Genomic DNA, 22355 nt, shown 5'->3' on the forward strand with positions numbered 1-22355 from the left:
TGCTTTTGCTTATTTTTAGTGATAAAATTATAAATTGAAAATACATGAGATTTACGCCCCGTAGATCCATGATACTTACGCCCAACATTTCGGGGCTTACGGCTAGCCCCATGCTTAGTATGAAACGCCTCGCCTTGCTCTCCCGCCCTTTGAGACACTATACCAAGTAAATCTGCCCACAAAAGATAGATAAATGATAAATCGAAAAATTGCCCTAAAATTAACAGTTTCTATCAAAATTTGGACCTCGATCTTTTTTATTTTCATTCACTTCATTAACCGATAAGCCACCTCCTTATATGTATATCATAAGTTTTTGTTTCAGCCTCCAAACTATAGCATACTCGTTTTATTTTTGAATGACGTGTGTTCATTTATAGGATAGTTGAGTATACTTACTTTAAAATGTTAGTTTTTGATTTTCTCTTGGTGTACATGTTCGTACATATATAGAGGTCCCACTAGTAAAGTAGTCCACTAACCTTACAAATTTCTAAGTACAATTACGTACAATGTGTGAGAAAATTTTGACTGAAGAAACACTAACGCTGTATATAACCACGAGAGATAGAAATTATCTCCCAACCACATATTAAACAGACCTTTTTTCTGTTTGTAACAAACTTTTTTTTCTCTCCCTTGATCTCACTCTCTAACTCTCATCCACTTTCAACTAACTTAAACTAAAAATTAGGAACTTCCCTCACTTTGCTACTGTCACTAACTAATTCTTTATTTATACCACCCTTCTCTTTGAGTACTCTAGTACAAAAGCATTACTCCCAAAAACTTTATATTTTCTCATTCTTTAACACTTTCTTTGTTACTTTTATGGAGTGAAAATGGTGGACAATAATAGCCAAAAAAATGAACCATCAAGTGTTGTACACTATTGTAAAGTATGTAAGAGGGGATTTAATAGTGCTGGGGCACTTGGTGGACACATGAGATCTCATGGAGCTTCAGGGGATTCTACTAATAGAAACTATGGAGAAGAAATTAGTGAACAAAAATATTTGATCAATAACTTTAGAAAGGATAAATCGGAGGGTCAGAAGCAACACTCGTATAATCTCCGTGCTAATTCTAATCGATTAATGTTGGGCAATCGATCAACAAGTGATGATGATCGAGATGTTGAAAAATCGGAGTATTCTTATGGTCATGATGTTAAGGAGAAACATTCTTCAAGAGAAGAAGAAGAAGATCTCGCGAATTGTTTAGTCATGTTATCGAACAAATCTTATGATTTGTCCGATAAAAACTACAACATGGAGGCTAAAAACAAGGCTAAAGAAGTGGAAAAAGGTATGTTCCAATGTAAAGGATGTAAGAAAGTTTTTAACTCCCACCAAGCTTTAGGGGGACATAGAGCGAGTCACAAGAAAGTTAAAGGGTGTTATGCTGCAAAAATTGATGACAACATTAACGACGACAACAACAACAATGATGATGATGATAATGACATCGATGAAGACTCGATGATCTCTCCTAGTGATTTAATTTTTCATCAAGAATCTAACTCTTTTCAGTCCCAATCTCCATCATCATCAAGCTCGTTTTCAAGAAAGAGATTGAGGGTTCACCAATGCTCAATTTGTCATCGCGTCTTTTCATCTGGACAAGCCTTGGGTGGACACAAAAGATGTCATTGGCTAACATCAAGTTTGCCAGAGACTACTTTTATACCTACTTTTCAAGAAATCCAATATCACAACCAAGAACAATTACTATACAACAAGCCCTTATTTACAAACTCTCATCAGCCACTAGATCTAAATTTTCCAGCACAAATAGGCAATCCAAATGAAGTTGGACTGAAACTATACAATAATCCATTTGAACATGAAGGCCAAAGAAGCTATCTCCAACTATGGACAGACCAACAAGTTGATACTAAACAAAATCACAAGTGCAAGGATTCAACAAAGGATTTGAGTAGTGAAGAAAATTGCAAGGCAAAGAAAGCAAAATTGAGTAACCTTAAAGATGTGAATTTGGATGGAGGTTCTTCTTGGTTACAAGTAGGGATTGGTCCAACTCCTGATATAGTAGCAACCCTCTAAGGTTAGTATCCAAGTTATTGTTTTGTTAACTACAAAATATATACAGTTTAATATACTCTCCGTTTCCATTTATATGACAAGTATTTTGAGACATTTTACTAATGTTTAACATATATTTATAATAAAATTAATATTCTATCCAACTTCCACTAGTTACAAGTTGGAATTAGTCCAACCGTACCCCTGATGTAGTAGCAGCTTAGTATTGAAATGATTGTTTGGCCAACTACAAAATATTGTTAAATATCACTCCGTCCCAAAAATAGTTCCAATGTTTAACATATCTATGATAATACTAATATTCTATCCAACTTTCTCTATGTTACAAGTTGGAATTTTTCCCACCCCTTATGTAGTCGCAACCCTCTAAAGGTAGTATTCAAGTATTCGTTTCCTCAACTACAAAATGTAGTTAAATATACCTTTCGTCCCAATTTATATGATAACTAGCTTCTGCGCAACGCGTGTGTGGGGCCGTACATTAAGTTTGAGCTGAGCAGGAAAATTACATATGTACAGACTTTGGAGGGTTACGTTATTTTTTCTGTTCATGATCTTTGATCTAACTATTAAACTTTTCTAATTGTTATTTAATATTTTGTTTGACAAAATAAATATGAGATTATGACTTTGTTACTAGCTTGACTATCTTTAAATTTCCACAGAGAGGGATTGCCCATTCTGATTTTCTCTTTGAAATTTTGATTCACGTTTCAATAAATTTTCCGTTAATTTGGATTAAACCACATGGCAGTATACCAAAGTGCTCTTAATATAGTATTCATCAATAACCTTCTTCTTTGGTTAGTCTTTATTTGTTTAGTCCGTTAGATTACTAGAATGGTCAAAGTAAGGCTGACAAAACATATAGGATAATGATCAGATGCTTAGCAAAGTTTTAATGTCCTATTATGCTTCTTGCTTCTTGTTTCCTTTCAAACAACTCTAAAAAGTACTAGAAATTTCCTAAAAGATATTGTGTGTTGTATGGTATCAGCAATTTTCTTCGTTTAGCTCTCATTAGTTTGTAGTATAGCTAGTCTCTTCCGATCCACACGATTTCATATCAAGAAAAAGTTAATTAGAATAATAATTTCTAACTTTATAATATTAAAACTGTGTTGTGCACGGGCCGAAATTCATCGAGTGTCAATTCCTCAAATGGTCATTGAACTTGTAGTGAAATCTCACTAAGTAAATTTTGAATTTTTTTGGACAGTAAGGTCATCAAACTATGCCTATGTTTTCAAAAAAAATTAAACAATCCATTTTTGGACATAATTAAGACCCCTTAACGCAATTTTAAATTATAAAACCCTTTTGAATATTTGTATTTTATTTTCAAAATGTGAAATATATTAATTCGAACTAAAATTGCCGAAGAAGCAAAATTGTGTCTAAGTAGACAATAAAAGGATACAGTCGAATGGTAGTAGAACCGAGCATCATGCTTAACTATTGGTTTTTCGACTAATTGTAAATAATTTTCTTGATACAGCAAAATTTTCAATTATTATAAAAATATACTATTTATATTTTCTTGGAGATAAACTTGTAATATCGAACACGATTTTTCTTCTTGAGAAAATTTATTCAAATATTCTACCAATAAAGCAAGCTCGTTCTAATCGCAAAATAATTCAAAAGAAGTTGATATAACCAAGAAAACCTTATAGCATACAAAAAGTTTGACTCGTTATATTGTTTTATTCTTATAGCTTGAAATATAACGTTTCATTATAAAAACATGAAAAATATTAATTTGCAAGAATTTCGGAGTACCGAAAAATTGTGTTAGGCAATGAATTTTATAACTTAAAAATGGATTAAGGGTCTTATGTCCAAAAATGAATTGTTTTACTTTTTTAGAAACATGGCATAGTTTGATGATCTTATTGTCCAAAAAATGGGACACCTTTACAAGTTCAATGACCATTTGAGGAATTAACTCGAAATCCATCTAGTATACCATCAAATATAATAAAGCTCGACATATTTCAAACCTTTGTTTTCCGATATGTCCGCTTTATAAATTAAGATGTGCATTCCTATTAATTTGTCTTTAGATAGTCAAGCATAAACTATAAAAATAAAAATTATAGAAAAGAAAAAGAAAGCAAATACTCCAGCATCAGAAATAACACTTGTAAATCAATTATTCTATTAACTATGTCTAAAAGTGCATGGCTGTAATTGTCTTTAAAGCTTCAGTCTTTTTTACTTTCCATACGTTACCTTTTCCACCTAAAGAGGGGGAAATAACCAAAACCTGAACACAAACCAAACGCTGTTACAGTATGTTACGTTATTGTTGCCGCAAAACCTAGCCCAAACTCAATCAATAGGGATCTTTATACTAGCATCTTTTATACATTCTCAAACAAATTAAATATTACCTTCTGCCACAACTAAGTTATACATGGAGGAGAACAAGGTTTTTGCTATAAGAAAAAGACCAAAGGTTGTTGCTACTGGTAATTCACATATTTCCGAGGAGATTGTGTTTGCTATTCTCACAAGGGTTCCTTCAGCCAAATCTCTATTACGATTTAAGTGCGTTTCTAAGTCCTTTTGCTCCGTTATATCACAACCCTCATTCCCTGAAGCACATCATCAAAAAGGTTCGTCGAATCATCTACTTGCCAGTTTGCCAAGTTATCTCACTCGTGAAACCTTCATTAGTAATTTAGACCAGAAAAATTCTGAACACAAACAATTAGATTTCTCCTTATTTGAGTACTTGAATGAGCCATGTTTTCTTGAACTTAACTATCTTGTATCTCTCAGTGGCCTAGTTTGCCTATGGAACGATTATAAAGATGTTGCTATTTGCAATCCTTTCACAAGACAACATGTTTTTCTTCCTAGACCAATCGAAAAAGTTCACCGTAGAGTAACTTGTTGCTACTTGGGTTTTGATCCCACAACCAATAAACATGAAGTTCTCAGAGGAGAAGAATTCTCTTCGCTTGGAACTCCACACTGGAGTATTTTCACTCTCGGGATGGACACGTCGTGGAGAGAGATTCACTTTAATGCCAACGTTTTCCCTATGATGAACAATTGTGTTCATATCAACGGGGTCATTTATTCTGTAGACTTTTATGAATTATTAGTTGCTTTCAATGTTGGAGAAGAAAATTTTAGCATAATCTCGTTTCCTCGGGGGGTAAAATTATGCCATGGACTTTTGTCACCAACTATAGTGGAGATAAAGGAAGAAGTTGCACTTTTAGATCACAAGAGCTTTCGCGACGATGGCAAGATTATTGTGTATGTTTTAATTAGTAATGGCTCATGTGAAACAACATGAGTGAAGATGCAAACAATTGAGCTACCATCAGAGTTCTACAATATAAAAGATACATTTATGCACTGTCGATTTACCACCACCCTTAAAGGAGAGATTGTATTGATTCCATCCTTCAAGATCAATTGGAGTTGCATGGAGCTTATGTACTCGTTCTTGTTCTTCTATGACACTAGAAAGAAGGAATGGATAAAATTTGAGTTACGTGGAGTTGGTCAACGAAATTTCATAGAGGTGCGGAGTAGCGTTTGGCGTAATCTTGTGGAGACTATTCGATCCTTGGAATAACCTCAATTTAGACTATTGTTGTGATTCGATTTTCTTTTGAATTCTTGTTAATTACTATAGGATTTAATTTGTTGCCAGATTTGGTTAACATCTTATTAATTATGTAAATGCCAGAATCATGATCACTACTTGTCATCTGTGTTATATATATATATATATATATATATATATATATATATATATATATATATATATATATATTTGTTTTCTGCAATATCTTTTTTTTGATTTTGTCTTCTTGTGATATCATTATTCTCTCCATCTCTATATTTCTATTCATATTCATTTTGAAACCAAAAATATAACCCCCTTATCACTTTGGTATCAGAACAAGAAGATTAAGAGAAAGAGATGAACAGTGTAATAAGATTCATAGCTGGACAAAGTCAAGATTATAAAAAAAAAACGTAAAAATTGGGAGAATAGGCAGGTCGGACCAAGATTCTTCTTCTTGATTTTCTGTTTGAACGACGCATGAACCTTAGGTTCTCGGACGAGACGAAGGGAAAGGCATAGCCTCGACTCGAAAACAGCATACGGACGACGGTATTAGGTGAAACTTCATTTTAGACCTACATCTTTATTAGAGAGAAATACTATGGAAAGAATACAATTCGGAGCCAATAACCTAGTAGCTTTTCAGCCATCAAATTGGACTTTTAAAGTATTACCAGAATATGTAATAGACAGACAACAAAGATGTTTGGTAGATAATTTATGGATTTCGCATAATAGAAAAGACTCTTTTGTAGCTACTATAAATTCTCTTTGTCAGTGTTTTACAGACCGAAATTTAGACAATATATATATATAAGTCTTTTTTGTTTACATCATTAGGTTACTAGAATGGTCAAAGTAAGACTGACAAAACATATTGTACGATCAGATGCTTGACAAAGTTTAAATTTAATGTCCTATTATGGTTCTTGTTTCCTTTAAAACAAGTTCAAAAGTAGATCTATGACACATATTTTGTCTTTGTATGATGGTACTGCTCAACAAGAATCGACAAAAAAAAAAAAAAAATTTAACCAGAAGTAGAAACATATATATTCAAATATTATTTTGACTACAAATTCTACTCAAACATGAATTAAGTAAACTAGCAACCAACCATATCTTAAACAAATTAAATTTCATATTTTTGGTTTAATTCCTACATTGCCTCCCTAACTTTGAATGTTAAGCAGGACCTTAGTTTCCATTTGTTCTTCCTTTAAACCGTCACTACAATATTTGCTCAGAAGCTCCATCTTCCTCTGCTGCACCATCATCCTTTCAATCTTCTTCTCGTCCGGCAATGGGACATGTACCACAAGTTCTTTTTCTCTCTCCTCCTCGACGATTGGATAAGAAGATGCGGGCTCACTGCTTTTTATAGCTGCAGCCCGCATCTTCTTATTTGCAGGTCCCTCCAACTTGTCCAATATTTCATCATTATCTGTATACCCGTAGTAACTGGCATCAATCCTCTTATATAAATTATACATTGTTCTTTGTTTTCGCAGTTGAGGAGGAGGTTTCTCGAACAATTCCCTAACACCAGGCAATTTCTTCGCGGCACCAAAATACCTATATCCAGGACCACGTCCACCCGGATTAGGAACATCAACAATATTACCTTCTAAATCAATCATCTTGGCCGAATTCTTCGTGTAATTTGGCCCCCCGAGTTCAAGAATCCTCCTTTCCCAATGACCTTTTTCTCTAATCAACTTATTAATCTCATCATTAAGATCTTTTAATAGGTGTTCACCTAGTCCTTCGTTTTGTATCTCCAGTACCTTATGGCCAATTTCTCGCATAATTTGGCGTCTTCATTTGTCTGCTTTTGCTAAATTTTGGCACTCTGAGGCTAAATGTGGACTGTGTTCTTTTGGTTTCTTGTTTTCTTCTTCTTCTTTGGTGATGTATCGGTTCAAGTTCGACTGGGCTTTTTCTTCGTTACGTGCCATGGCTGTTTCTGTGAATTGACAAAGATGTTGAACGAATATGTTTTTGTAGTAAAAGAAATTATTTAGTGGCTCGCACACTAGTAGGGATGAGGCTTTTGATTTAGCCAGACCCATATATTTATAATACTCCTATTAGAAAACCCAATTTGACTAGGAATAGCAAAATCTATTCCTATATTATATTGGATTTACGAAACCTACTCAAATATGAATTAAATAAATTACCAAGCATCAAATCCTAGACAAATCAGGTTTTCTGTTATTCATAACAATTTTTGGTAATGCGGCTTTACTAGTGTATGCTATAACAACAACTTTATACAATAACTAGAATAAGATTGAAGAGGAAAATTAAATTCAGATAATAACATCTACTTCAACAAGCTTAAATTGAGAAATTAATTACTCCTGGTTTTTTTTTTTTCTTCGTCCCTTAATTTTGTTACTTTAGATGGGGCTGGGGCAGATACATGAGATGCAAAATTGATGTCCTGATTTTTCTTTACAAAAGTCGAGTTATCTTGCTTGTCAGTATTTGGTAAAATTTTAAAGGTCGAACTGGCGGTTTTTGGTTTAAACTTCAAATACGTTGAATTCATATTTTCTTTAGCTCCAAAAATTAGGTGCTACGTTATTTAAAATTAGTGGGTATATCACTTTCGGTTTGAGAGATCTTACGAATGAATGAGTAAAAGATAAGTATCTATTTTATACGAATGAAAAAAAAAAAAAAAACTTTTGAGTGAAATAGTAAGAAAAATTGACTCTTCTATTAAAAAGGAAAGAAAACTAAATATGTTCACCTATTTCTAATAATAAAGCAACCATTTAAGAAATGAACTTTAGTATCATGTGAATGTACATTGACTTCAGTTCATACTATAGGCTTTGGTAAATTCAGGGATTAATTTATTTTGTAGTACATTATAAAATTATTTCTAGTTTTATGTGTTTTTTATAAGAGATCTTTTGACCAATAACTTAGATGAGAGTGGAAAACAAAGATAGAGAAAAAGGTTCAAGACTGAAAATTTATTAGCAGATAATAATATTAGTTGCTTTATCTTTCTTCTTTTAGCCCTCCTTAATTTTTAGTATGCCTATGTTTCTTCTATGCAATTTCATATATATCAGGACCAAATTAATCAGAGATAACGATTCCAACTTTTAGAATATTAGGAAGGTGCTATTCGCGGGCGGAAACTCATCTAGTATAGTTCTTTTCCGATTTCAATATATGTAGCTCAATTCGGAGTCCAATGATCAAATTAATTAATGTTTTGAATTGTGATATAGAATTTTTAATATATCAAAAGTATTATAAGTCAGAATGGTTAACAATTCAAAATATTTAAAAAGTTATAATCAAGGAACCCTTTAACTCTTAAATTAATAATTAAGGCATATAAATAAATTGAAAGTGAGGGAGTATCAAATATAAAGCTCGACATTTTTCAAATCTTTTGTTTTACGATATATCTGCTTATGATGTGCATCCCTATTTATTTGTCATTGGAAAGTCAAACAAAAAGGTTTTTAAAAAAAAAAAAAAAACTGAGAGAAAAGAAAAAATAAGGTAAATATTTGAGTCTTTCTTTTGCTCCATACGTTACCTTTTCAAAAGGGGAAATAACCAAAACTTAAACAAAAACCAATCGCTTGTGTTATTGTTGCCGCAAAACCTAGTCCAAATTATTGGGAGCTTTATACTAGCACCTTTTATATATTCTCAAACAAATTAAATATTACCTTCTGCCACAACTAAGTTATACATGGAGGAGAAAAAGGTATTTGCTATAAGACCAAAAAATAGACCAAAGGTTGTTGCTACTGGTAATTCACATATTCCCCACGAGATTCTGTTTGATATTCTCATGAGGGTTCCATCAGCCAAGTCTTTATTGCGATTTAGGTGCGTTTCTAAATCCTTTTGCTCATTAATATCAGAACCCTCATTTATTGAAGCGCATCAAAAACGTTCTGTGAATCATTTACTTGTCAATTTGCCAGGCCATGACACTCATAATGCCTTTATTAATTTAGACAAGAAAGAAACATATAAATACAACCAATTAGCTTTTTCTATGTTCCAATACTTGAGCTAGCCATGTTTTCTTAAACTTAACTATCTTGAATCTATCAATGGCCTAATTTGCCTGTGGAACGACAATGAGGATTTTGCTATTTGCAATCCTTTCACAAAGCAAGCAACATGTTTTTCTCCCAAAACTCATGACCAAAAAAGTTGACTTGACTTGTTGCTCCTTGGGTTTTGATCCCACCACCAAGAAACACAAAGTTGTGCTGGCACAACGGGTTTCTGATAGAACCCCACACTGGAATATTTTCACTCTCGGGATGGACAAGTCATGGAGAGAAATTCACTGTTATGCTCGATTCTTCCCTATGATTAACAATTGTGTTCATATCGACGGGTTCATTTATTGCGTAAACTTTTATGACTTTTTTGTACATGATAATCACATAGCTGCATTCAATGTTGGACAAGAAAATTTTAGAATGATCTCGTTTCCTCGCGGGGTAAAATTGTCCCTTTCACTTTTTCACCAACAATAGTGGAGATAAAAGGTGAAGTTGCACTTCTAGATCACAAGAGTTTTAAACGCGATGGCAAGATATTTGTGTATATTTTAAGTAATAGTTCGTGTGAAACTGATGGAACCGAATGGGTGAAGAAGCAAACATTTGAGCTACCATCAGAATTCAAGCAAAATGTAAAGACAGTTTTTCACTATCGATTTACTTCCACTACGAAAGGAGAGATTGTATTGGTTCCATCCTTCAAGATCAATTCAAGTTGTTTGGAGTATATGTACTCATTCTTGTTCTTCTATGACACTAGAAGGAAGGAATGGATAAAATTTGAGTTACGTGGAGTTGGTCAACAAAACTTCGGAGAGATGCAGAATAGCGTCTGGCGTAATCTCGTGGAGACTATTTGGTCCTTGAAATAATCTTGATTTAGTTTATTGGTTTGATCGGATTTGATAGGATTTAATTTTGTTGCTAGATTTGGGCAACATCTTATTGATTGTGTAAGAGTCAGCACAACTCCCCTGTGTTATATTTTTAATAATATCGCTCTCTCCTTTGCCTTCTCCAATTATACAGAGATTTATGCATTGTTCTATACGGGATAGAATGTGAAATAAATAATACATATATTAATAATGATACGTGGACATGAGTATGTAAAAACTAAAATTCCCTTATAAACCTTGTTTTCCGCATAACAATCCTTTTGTTATTTATTCTCCGCATAACCATCTCTGTTCGGTAGCAATTAATTGAAAGACCCTATACTAGTATCTAAAGACGAAAATTCCCTTACAAACCTTATTCTCCGCGTAACAATCCTTGTATTATTTATTCTCCACATAATCAGTGTTCGATAGCCATTAATTGAGTTGAGCTACTAGTTGAATCAATTTGTCAGATTTTCATTTAGCCGGCCACAATTTTAAATTTTCAATATGATCCATTTTAACAAATGCAAGGCTAGCTACGTAAATGAAATGTTAAAATGTTTACAATAGTTAAATCCTCAAGATCTGTGAGATTATAGAGGTCACTCTTTACACTTATGTTGGTGAAATATAGCTGCTCTCAAGTTCAAAAAAGGAGAAAGATCACAATAAATTGATAGTTAGCGACATAATGTCTGTCATATTATTCCGAGGCCTCATTTATTTTTATTAAGATTAGAACGTCTGAATCTGAATATATATATGAATACTAAGATGTGGATTATGAATATTCAGATATGTGTTCAGGTTTAGATGTCTAAGTCTGAATACACCTCCTATTTGTTTTTCAACATCTGAATTTATAAAATGGATATTTCTTTAAAAAGTAAAAAAAAAAATTAATAAAATAATAAATTATTCCAATGCTATATCAACATAATATTTTTTTTAAAAAAATTATATGACGGGTTGGTAGTGGTGATAGCAAGTGATGGTGATTGTGGATGTCGATTGGGGTTTGTTGGCTAATGATGTTGTTGTGGGTAGTAGCTAGTTGTGATGGTGGTTGGTTGTAGTGGTTGATGGTGATAGTTGGTGGTGGCGACTGATAGTTATGGTGGATGATAGTGATAGCTAATGGTGGCGGTGAATGATGACGGTGATTGGCGATATATATAGGTGGTGGATGTTAGTGACCATCGGTATTGATTGTGGTTGGTGTGCTAATGGTGGCTAGTGGTGGTGGCGGTTGATTGCAGCGATTTCGATCGTGGTTGTGACTAAGGATAATGATTGTGGCTAGTGATAGTTAATAATGAGAGACAACGGCGACAGCAATGAATCTATAGAATTGGTCAGCTGCTATCACAATGGTGATAGCAGTGAATCTATAGAATCGGTCAACCGCTAGCTTTGTACAAAAAATAAAATTAATAGACATTTTAATAAGATTTTGTTACAGATCTTAGTCGTTACATGAAAAAACGAACATACTTTATGATTGAAATTTGAATAATTAAGATCCGGACCTAAAAACCAAACATATTTAATAATTAAAATCCGAATAATTAAGATTAAAACCTTCATTAACTTCGAATGTAATTATAATAGTCGATCTGAATAGAGTATAATGAATAAAGAGAGTTCATGTTGGTTTGCTTCAGTTTCTTTGGGCTTGAAGTGTACTAGTTGTTTGATTAATCGATTTAAAAATGCACAACATAAAGACGATACACGGCACAACATGCATTTCACTTTCTCTAGGTTTTGACACCTAACGAAAAAAAGAAAGTGATGATATGCCTTATTAAAAGAAGTTCAGGGTTAAGTTATGTACACCGAAAATCTATGTACTTTTGAAATCCCCAGCTAAAATTAGCCTTTTATAACAAGAAACTTATTTTCTCTAACCTGATAGTAATATACAAATAGCATGGGAAAATATGGTGGAAACTTACTTGTTATAACCAATTAATTACATTAGTAATATCTACGCCATCTGTATACATGCATAACCTAATAGTAAATTAAAAGATGATCGAAATAAAAATTAAATTTGACCACATTTATTTATTACGTACGCAACTAGTGCTATTTAATACTTAAATCCGTGTCAATTTAACTGTCGTTTTAGTTCTTTTTCATGTCCATTAAGAAAAATAAAAAATATAAAGTTTAGTTTACTAAGTTACTCCTATTTAATAAAGGTTGACTGATTTTTCCTCTTAAATATTGTGCATATTTCTTTAATGTTAAGGGGTAGTTGAAACAATTGTCAATTTTAATCTTGAATTCTTAAGTGACAACTATTTATTTTTTGAGTTAAAACGACAATTAAAATAGAACGGAGGGGATATTCAACTCAAAACTCATAAATTTCTCCTCTTTATATTTCATCACAACCCACATCATCTCTTTTTACATTGAACTCATGACCAGGTGTTGGATTCATCTTCTAAGTAAAGAAGGGGGAAGGGGACATTGAACAAAAAAACCTCCACGAAAAATTAGGCAAGGTCACTGTACGGTTAGGAGTCCGTTGCTAGTTGAAGTTATGAAGATATTAGTATTATAGGAATTAGTTACGCATAAATTAATCATGCATGAATTGTTTCCTTAGATGTTTCGTTAGTTGTATTAAAAATTAATATAAATTATATAATTTTTTTTAAAAAAAAAAAAAAAATTTCTATTATATATAAGTGCAAAACAGCATTAACAAATTGTACAAGAGCATTTCATGTTGTACTCATCTACTTCTTATTATATATAAGTGTCAAAGTAGCATTAACAAATTGTACATAGAGCATTCGATGTTGTACCCATCTATTTCTATTATATCTAAGTGCCAAAGGAGGACCAACATAGCATTAATAAATTGTACATAGAGCATTCCATGTTGTACCGATCTATTTATATAAAATTTCTATTATATATAAGTGTCAAAGGAGGACCACCAAAGGAGGACCAACGAGCATCAACTTGTACATAGAGCATTCCATGTTGTACTCTCTATTATATATAAGTACCAAAAGGAGGACCAAAATTAACAAATTTTACGTTCCATGTTGTACCTATCGCATTATATTCTATCCATTATATATATTTCTATTATATGTAAGAATAACAACTTGTACATAGAGCATTCCATGTTGTACCCATCTATTTATATAAAATTTCTATTATATATAAGTGCCAAAGGAGGACCAACAGAGTATTAACAAATTGTACATAGAGCATTCCATGTTGTACCCATTTATTTATATAAAATTTCTATTATATATAAGTGCCAAAGGAGGACCAACATAGCATTAACAAATTGTACATAGAGCATTCCATGTTGTACCCATCTATTTCTGTTATATTCTATTATATATGTTTCTATTATATATAAGTGCCTAATTAAGGAGGTACAAACAGTTATTTGAGTTGTACAATAAATTTGGCTTATTTTTCTATTATATATAAGTGTGGAAGAGGGACCAACACAGCATTGACTGCTTGTACCAAAAGTTTTATAAATTGTACACCTAATGAATGCTTGTACCAAAAGCTATATAACTTGTACACTTTAATCAACTTTTTTTATCAACATATGTCATAGTACTTAATATTTATTCCTTTCTCATGTATAAACGTATGCACTTCAATTTTAATTTTTTATTTCCTCCGTGCACTTTTACTTGTTCACTTTTGACTTTTCACGTTCTTCTTTGATATTTATTCTCTTCTCATGTATAGATGTATGCAGTTCAAGTTTAATTCTCCTACACAAATTTATTTCCTCCGTGCCCTTTAACTTGTTCACTTTTGACCTTTCACGTTCTTTAAGAATTAATAAATCTCATGTGGACATATGTCATAGTACTGAATATTTATTCTCTTCTCATGTATACACGTATGCACTTTAATTTTAATTATCAGACACATATTTATTTCCTCCGTGCACTTTTACTTGTTCACTTTTGATTTTTCACATTCTTCTTGGATTGTCATATACATGTATGCGGCTTCATTTTAATTCTCAGACCATATTTATTTCCTCCGTGCACTCTTACTTGTTCACTTTTGACTTTTCACGTTCTTTAATAAATGAAGTACTCCCTCCGTCCCATATTACTTGACCACATTACTTGACTTTTCACGTTCTTTAAGAAGTAATAAATAAAGCACTCCCTTCGTCCCATATTACTTGGCCACATTACTAAAAATATATGTCTATTTTCCTATTCTATATTTTTCTTATCTTATATATAAACGTCCGGCGGACGAACACAACGGCATTATAAGTTGTACAAAAAGCAATGAAATTGTACTCTAAACCGGACAGTAATACGTGTGTACATTTGAAGTTGAACATTTATCTTCTCTCTTGTGTGTTTACTTTTTTAAGTAGGTATCTTAATTATCCTTTCATTTTCTTCATTTGGCATATACTCCCTCTTGTCTCAATTTAAGTGTCCACGAGTTTAAAAATAAAGATAGACTTTTGAATCTTGTGATTCTAAATTAAAAATGTGTATAATATAATAAATATCCTTTGAATCTTGTGATTATAAACTGGACATGTAGGATATATATATAAAAAAAAAATAACCAAAATAAGACTAATTTTAACAACAATTGAGAAATTAAGGGGAAAAATAAGAGGAAAGAAAAAAATATGGAGACTATTCAAATGCATAATACAAACCATAAAAATTAACTAAATTGAGTAACTAAATTAATCGTGTTTGGCCCTTATATAGGCGAGTTTGTTAGTTTCAAGAGAAATATATTTCAGTTTATTGACGTTGTCCGTAATAGATTGAGAAGAGGAAGAGCCTAACCGTGACCAGTATCAACATCTCCATTATTGCTCTCTATAGGGTAAATTTTTTTGTCATTTCTGCATTTTTATCCACGTATTATGAATTTCTGTATTAGTTATTTCATCCTTTATTCCACATAAAATAATATATAAATTAACTCATAGTGTATATAAAGGCGTATTCAGGATTTAATTCTATAATTTCAACATTTAGGATTCTTAGCACCAACTCATTTTATTTTAAATTTATGGCTTCATATCACTATTATTTGTTGTATTTATACTTAATTTTTACACAAATTTATACTCCGCATCGAGAGTTTTCGATCATAATCTTTGGATCCGCCCACCATATGCATATTTGATTTATGTGGGATTATAAAATAATACCAAACATTATACTTGGTGTAAGCTACCAAGCACAGTATTTGTTGTGCTAGTTTTAATACATAAATAACTCACTATGCGGGTAGCAGGTTGTAGGTATCTCATTGTACTTAATCAAAGTTCGTTTAAATTGGCTCGTACACCACGATTATATATAAAAAAACACAAGAAATTTATATATTCAAATGCATAAAATGTTACTCCAGCCCTTATACTAATTACAAGAGTTATAATTATAACCGTTAAGTCCGCGACGTACATATATAGAGGTTTTAAGCCTCTTCAAGCTTTTACAAACAAGAAAGAAAACCACATCCTGTCCATCTCTTTTCTTATTTCAAGAACCCCCCATTGATCATCTTTCCTTCATTTATTTCTTCAAAATTAATCTTCATTTTGGTTCTAACTGGAGGCTACTAGTTTAGCGAAGTTTTATGATTTGTTAGTGGAAGAGAAATGTCCCATATGTAAAGAGACTTTCATAATGCACAAATTTCCTCAGATTGACGTGGACAATTCCTTAATCTTTTATAAGGGATGCTACACCAACCCAGCACATGTCTAATGCTCTCTTACTTACTATGAATTTATTGACCAAAATACTCAAAGAACATGTATCAACTGCTGTGGCGTTCTACATGAAATTGATGGGGTTCTTATGAACTCTATGTTTCTCAATCACATGTGATATATAAAACACAAGAAGGCTCGAATGGAACATAAACTTGTTTAGTTGTATTTTTTTCACAGTCTAGGAGCTTCACAACGTTCTCTCAAGGGTGGCTCAATAAATTTAATGTCCTAAAGACAATTTTTAATAAGAGGCTACATTCTATTTCTCATACATGTTGTTTAGAGTAGTAAATCCTTAAAAGGCATAAAGTCTAATATTGCTATTATTTATATTAATGTGGATTAATTGAAGTTAATAAGATGTTAACCATGTGTTTGCAATACAGTTTGTTAGATGTTGTTGTATAAAATTTTATTTACTTATATGAAGATGTGAATAGTTTAATTCAAAATTTTAAAATATTTCTTCTATAAAAAATAAGCAATTCTTTCTTTCCCTTTTTTATAAATATTATTTATTTTTGCAATAATCCATAATATTATCTAAGCTAAACTAAAATCATAAAATTCAATTAATTAAAAAATTTGGGGCCTCAAATTTTTGGGGCCATAAAGCAAAAACTTCACTAGCCTCCTCCCTCAGCCACCCTGATCGTCTTTAATTAGTAGTAATTTGGAAGTTATATGACAATTTCTTATAGTCGAATGCCAAATGTATCGGGCTAAACCTAGTAAAGCAACCAGCCATGCGTTATATATGCATTAATACAAGAGAACAAGTGTTTAGCTAGAGACACAAATCCTAGCTAAAGTGACAAATTCCCTAGCTAACATCAATTTAGCTAGGAGCGGGCCTAGGAAACGTCCGTAGCTGAGAAGCTCTTAGCTAAATTTTAGCTAGAAGAATTTGTTTTCCGTACCTAATTTAGCTAGGATATCTCTGCTAGGCACTACTCCTAGCAAAACATTTGCGACGGCTTGTGCTAGCTAAATTCCTAGCAAAGTTTGTTTGGTCAATGTTGACTTTACAAAACTTAGCTTGGAGTGGCCCTAGCTAAATGACTAGCAAACAGCAAGGAATATTATGTCATGGTCATTCTATAGCTAATTTGATAAATATCCTAGCGTTTATTTATGTTTGGATTGTGATATTTTCCTAGCTAGGTATAATTTCTAGCTTGCATATGATGAATACATATAACTTGATATAAGATGAAATAAATAATTGAATACATTCAAATGACCAAATGATCTTGCATAATCATTTCAAAGAATATCATTAATACTTGAATAATGAAGTATACGTCTAGTGGTAAAATAAAATGTCTTAAATCTAAAATTCAATATATAACACAAACTCAATTATTCTACGGTTATGTTTGGGGAGAACTACAGAGATAGCGGTTTTGGATAGAAACCAAGCCCCGATCAATTGATCGAAGGTATTCTCTTGTAGTGATCGAAATGAAATGCATAGAAAGACTTTCATTTATTAGCTCAACAACAAAGCCAACAAAATAATATAAAGAGTAACACATGATTGTCACCCAAATAGCAAAATATTTAAAACTCAATGCCAATTCCTGGATTAATTATTGCAAGAAGACTATAATTTTCAAAATCGCCACCTCCAGGTTTGGACAGAGTAGTAAATATTAATATGCCTTTGAAAGGTGTTCAGAAGTTGGATATTATATAATAACAAAAAAAAAGTACTGTAATTGTTAGTAGTAAATATCAATATGCCTTTGAAAGGTGTTCAGAAGTTGGATATTATATAATAACAAAAAAAGTACTGTAATTGTTAGTAATATGATATACAAAAATAGAGGCGGACTCAGGATTTTAAGACGGCGGGGGCATCATTATCTTAACATAAATGTCAATAAAAAATTTAATGATGACTGAGGGATAATAGTATAATACTATGTCGGACGGTCATTAATAGTGTAGCAGTGGCAAAAATACAAGTATATAGGTCAAATAAAGGTAATAAATAAAATTTAATAGAGTGAAGCAAATGAAAGAGATAGCTCAGGGACTAAGGCTGTGCAACATTGGTGACAGTGCAGTTTCGAATGCGGCGAGCTCATTTAATGCTTATTGTTTTCCTAAAAATAGGCTAAAAAAATAATTATTAAAAGTGGCATTCGGGTTCAATCAGGGGTGACATGTAAAGGAAGCAACAGTTGGAACCAACGTACTCTACAGAAACTTTCGTTTGCTAGAGTGCATAATTAAATATATATTATTTTCTCAAAATATATACACATATATATATACATATTTTTTTCCGAGGGGTAGGAGTGCACCACCCTTCCATGCGGGTCCGCACACAAACAAAGTTTCCGTACTTTCTTATACTTGTTGAGAAGACGTGGGCGCCGGTGAGTGATATCTGCATTATTGAACTTTTGCATCCAAATCAAAAACAGTGAACTTTACGTAGTTACCCAACAAAAGACTATATAAAATAAATAGTTTTGGCATGTATTCCATATAAGATATATCTTCAATTGTGCTGAAGCCTAATCTAGGCAAATTCTACACATGTTATCACAATCCCAAAAAAAAAAAAAAAGTTATACACATAATTTTTCTTTGAGGGTGTTCAAAAGTTAATATATGAACATAAATACGGAAAATTTACATATATTTGTTTTTCGGGAACACCCTCTTATATCCCCCTCGGTTGTCACAATCCCAAGTTCATGACACATGTTGTTTGCTTCGGTCTAGGCCCATACAAATTTGTCTTTCGGGTGCTATATCGAGCTCAAAAGCTTACATACCATGTGAACTTGAGTTGTATGCTTTATAAAGCTCTTAACTTTCTTCTCCTATTCAGATGTGAGATTCGTCTAAAATGTCATGTGTACCTCATATTCAGAAGTCTATCAGTCCTGCTTGAACCGTCCTCATCAACCAACCCTCTGTCAGGGGCATCACCAATCTTAAAAGAAGTATCCATATGCATTATTGTTTATTCAATCAATTTATTATCCGATAGATGGACTTTACAAACCAATAAAGGTGAAACACTCCTTAACTTTTGAGGGGTCAATTGTCGCTTAAGGTCCATTAAAGATGAAAACGCTCTTTTTCAAGATTTTTTTATATTAAGAACTCGGATTCAAGATCTCTGATTAAAGGTGGAGGAATCTTATCCGTTCATCACAGCCTTGGGTGACTTTCTTTCTAACAGTGTTAAATGAAGAAATTTTAATGTTAAATATGTTGGGGTGGAAGTAATATAATAGGGAAATGTGGGTTCAATCGCCCCCCCCCCCCCGGGCCGCACCACCAACCCAACCCTCCCGAAAAAAAATAAAAAATAGTGAGAGAATAAATTCGTACACAAGCAAGCAATATCATGGGATTAAAGAAACTCACACTCTCTTTTTTTCTGACAATATATATCTGCAACGTCTAACGCTGGAATATTGAAGGCAAAGGGATCGACAGTAATTAATTAGAGAAAAATGTGGTGGCTATACAATTATATTCAATCTCAGAGTTTTAAATTTATGTGACTGACAGTGACAGCTTCCTTAACAAATGCATACAAGTAGCTTCCATATTTCCTTATTTATATCGGGCTGAATATATACAGGGAGTCCAGGACACCTCAACTGGCAAAAGTTTTCATTTAGACACCTAAATTAGAGATGATACCTATTAAATACCGAACTTGACTTAATTATATCTATTAAACACAATTTGTACATTCTCATAATCAACTTAAGTGTATTTTGCCAACCGCTTCCAACGTAGAAAAATAAACGAATGGGAATTTTAATTATTTTAGAAAAGAAAACCTCTCATTAAAAGTTCTCTCCTTTTTATTAATTCTTATATTTTATACCAAATTGTGCTGTTTTTTAACTGTTAATTTGAGTGCTAGCTCCCAAGTCCACTCCTCATAAGAGCGCATTTTAGACCTTAGCGTAAGACGTTGAACTTTTTTGTATTACTAATTAAGAGTAGCTGATAAACCCAAATTATTATTAAGAGCTCGTTTGAGTTAGCTAATTGAAAGTAAATAATAAATATTAAGTGATGAAGATATTTTAGGTGATGAAGTTGAATTTATAAATAAGCAGTTATGTATTTGGATAGAAATGTTTGAAATTGATAATAAGTAATCAGTTTGTTTAGTATAACCATATAGACAAACACTCTTTCCATTAAAATAATTAAAATGTCCTTAAAACTATTTACAGAAATTATAAATTAAAATTATTTTTACATCAAAAAAGACAAATGACGAATAACGAAAATAAAATGGAGAGAATTAGCAATTCTGATTTGGAGAGGATGTTTTGAGGATTATAAACGATATTCAGATAAAATCATAAAAAACAATTATTAAACCAAAAGTATTTATAAGTTGGGGTGATCAGATTCTCAAGCCTTAACAAATGAAAGCAATTACAGATCCAAACACGGCTTTAGAGAAGCAAATGAAGCTGCTGATTTGCTAGGCAATTGGGGGTCTTTATTAAACGAAGACTTCTCCTTTCTTCATAAATGCTACTTACTGCTTTATCACTAACCACTTTCGGGATTAGAACTAGAGGGAATAATTTTGAAGTAGATTTTTTTGATACAGGGTATATACACTAACCTTTGTTTTCTGTTTATTACCTCTTACATCTACTATAGGATTGCAATGTTGTAATTGTGACAAGTTATGCACAGGAATTAGTTATGCAGATATTAATTATACAAGAATTGTGATGCAAGGATTATTTTTTGTTAGGTGTTTTGTTTTGTGACATTAAATTGGTGTATGGAATATAATTTGTTTGGTTTTAAATTGCATAAAACTTTCTTCACAATTATGCCCTGGGCATTCGTAATAACATTGCGCTCTCTCTCTCTCTCTCTATCTGAAGTTCTTCTAATCCAAAGCATTGAATAAGTGAAAATTTCGTTGGATGCTCAAAAGTAATGAAATCATCTACCATGGCCGGCTGAAATTGACTCAAGAAAAATTGCCTATTCTACAACAGGAACAAAAGCTTTTCTTGTGATGCTTGTTCGCTGATGTAAGCTATAATTTGATGGTTTTTGGTCAGAGGAAAATGACGAGTTCAAGAACTGATTGTTAGTTCTTCATTTTATCTCAGATAGTGGAATATATTTGAAGGGTTAGAGAAGAAGAATAATGGGCAAAGAAGAATAATGGGCATTATTGTCCTTTCAAGTATTTTATACATGTATAACTAGTATGGTTTTGTTATTCCACTCTAAACTAGGGACAAAGTTATACTGGAATTGTGGTATAAATCAATACATTTTAACTAATACGGAGTTGAAAAAAATTATCAAACATGAGATAAAATTATACCAGATTTTATATATAGATTATTTTTCTTAGACCTTATACCAGACGATGTAAATGCCCTACTCAAACAGTCAAGCTATTTACCAGGATAGGATAGAAGTGTTGTGCTAATCCCATATGCTAGAAAAAATCATGTCAAGTAAGGTGGAAAAGGGCCAAAAAAAAAAAATTGGGGTCATTTCAGTAATTTAGAAGTATATCCTGGTAGTCATATCTGTCACAGATGGAAAAAAACTACTACTGCAGACCTCAAGCAGACAAATCCATAAAGGCAATGATGAGAGAGAACAAAACAATGGAATTCTTTAAGGTTTCTTTTCTTTTTTTTATTTTGAAAAAAAAAAAAATCAGAAGCAGCACAAAGAGAGACAAGGCACCAAAGAAGTCTTAGTATCACCAGCACTTTGCTTTGGTATTTTCACTATGACCAAAAGGTTCTTGTACCACAAGCAATGCACATAAGCATATTCAATTGAGAGAATTTCCATATTCCTACAAGAAAAAAAAAGTAACAAAAACCCAAAAGAATACAGAGACTCTGATGAGTGATGATAACATATAGAATTCATCCTTCTCTTCTACTATACTCTACTCCTACCCCTACACTAGTTGGTCCCTCCCCCCCCAAC

The 22355-nt window shown here is 32.4% G+C and overlaps 2 protein-coding genes and 1 pseudogene across 2 annotated transcripts; 2 read left to right on the forward strand and 1 right to left on the reverse strand.

The window, feature by feature from the left end:
• Positions 1–726: 726 nt before the first annotated feature.
• Positions 727–2578, forward strand: LOC132069434 (zinc finger protein ZAT9-like). Its single transcript, XM_059462778.1, has one exon. The coding sequence runs from the start codon at positions 843–845 to the stop codon at positions 2064–2066; it is 1224 nt and encodes a 407-aa protein (XP_059318761.1). The 5' UTR covers positions 727–842; the 3' UTR covers positions 2067–2578.
• Positions 2579–4485: 1907 nt separating this feature from the next.
• Positions 4486–5379, forward strand: LOC132031828 (putative F-box protein At3g52320). Its single transcript, XM_059421722.1, has one exon. The coding sequence runs from the start codon at positions 4486–4488 to the stop codon at positions 5377–5379; it is 894 nt and encodes a 297-aa protein (XP_059277705.1).
• Positions 5380–6833: 1454 nt separating this feature from the next.
• LOC132029461 (uncharacterized) lies at positions 6834–7619 on the reverse strand (annotated as a pseudogene).
• Positions 7620–22355: the final 14736 nt, after the last annotated feature.

Source organism: Lycium ferocissimum, chromosome 9 (genome assembly GCF_029784015.1).
Source record: "Lycium ferocissimum isolate CSIRO_LF1 chromosome 9, AGI_CSIRO_Lferr_CH_V1, whole genome shotgun sequence".
NCBI classification, from domain to species: domain Eukaryota; kingdom Viridiplantae; phylum Streptophyta; class Magnoliopsida; order Solanales; family Solanaceae; genus Lycium; species Lycium ferocissimum.

Excerpts from the sequence above, each read along its gene's own strand:
- LOC132069434 (XM_059462778.1), top strand. The coding sequence starts at position 843 with ATGGTGGACAATAATAGCCAAAAAAATGAACCATCAAGTGTTGTACAC.
- LOC132031828 (XM_059421722.1), top strand. The coding sequence starts at position 4,486 with ATGGAGGAGAACAAGGTTTTTGCTATAAGAAAAAGACCAAAGGTTGTT.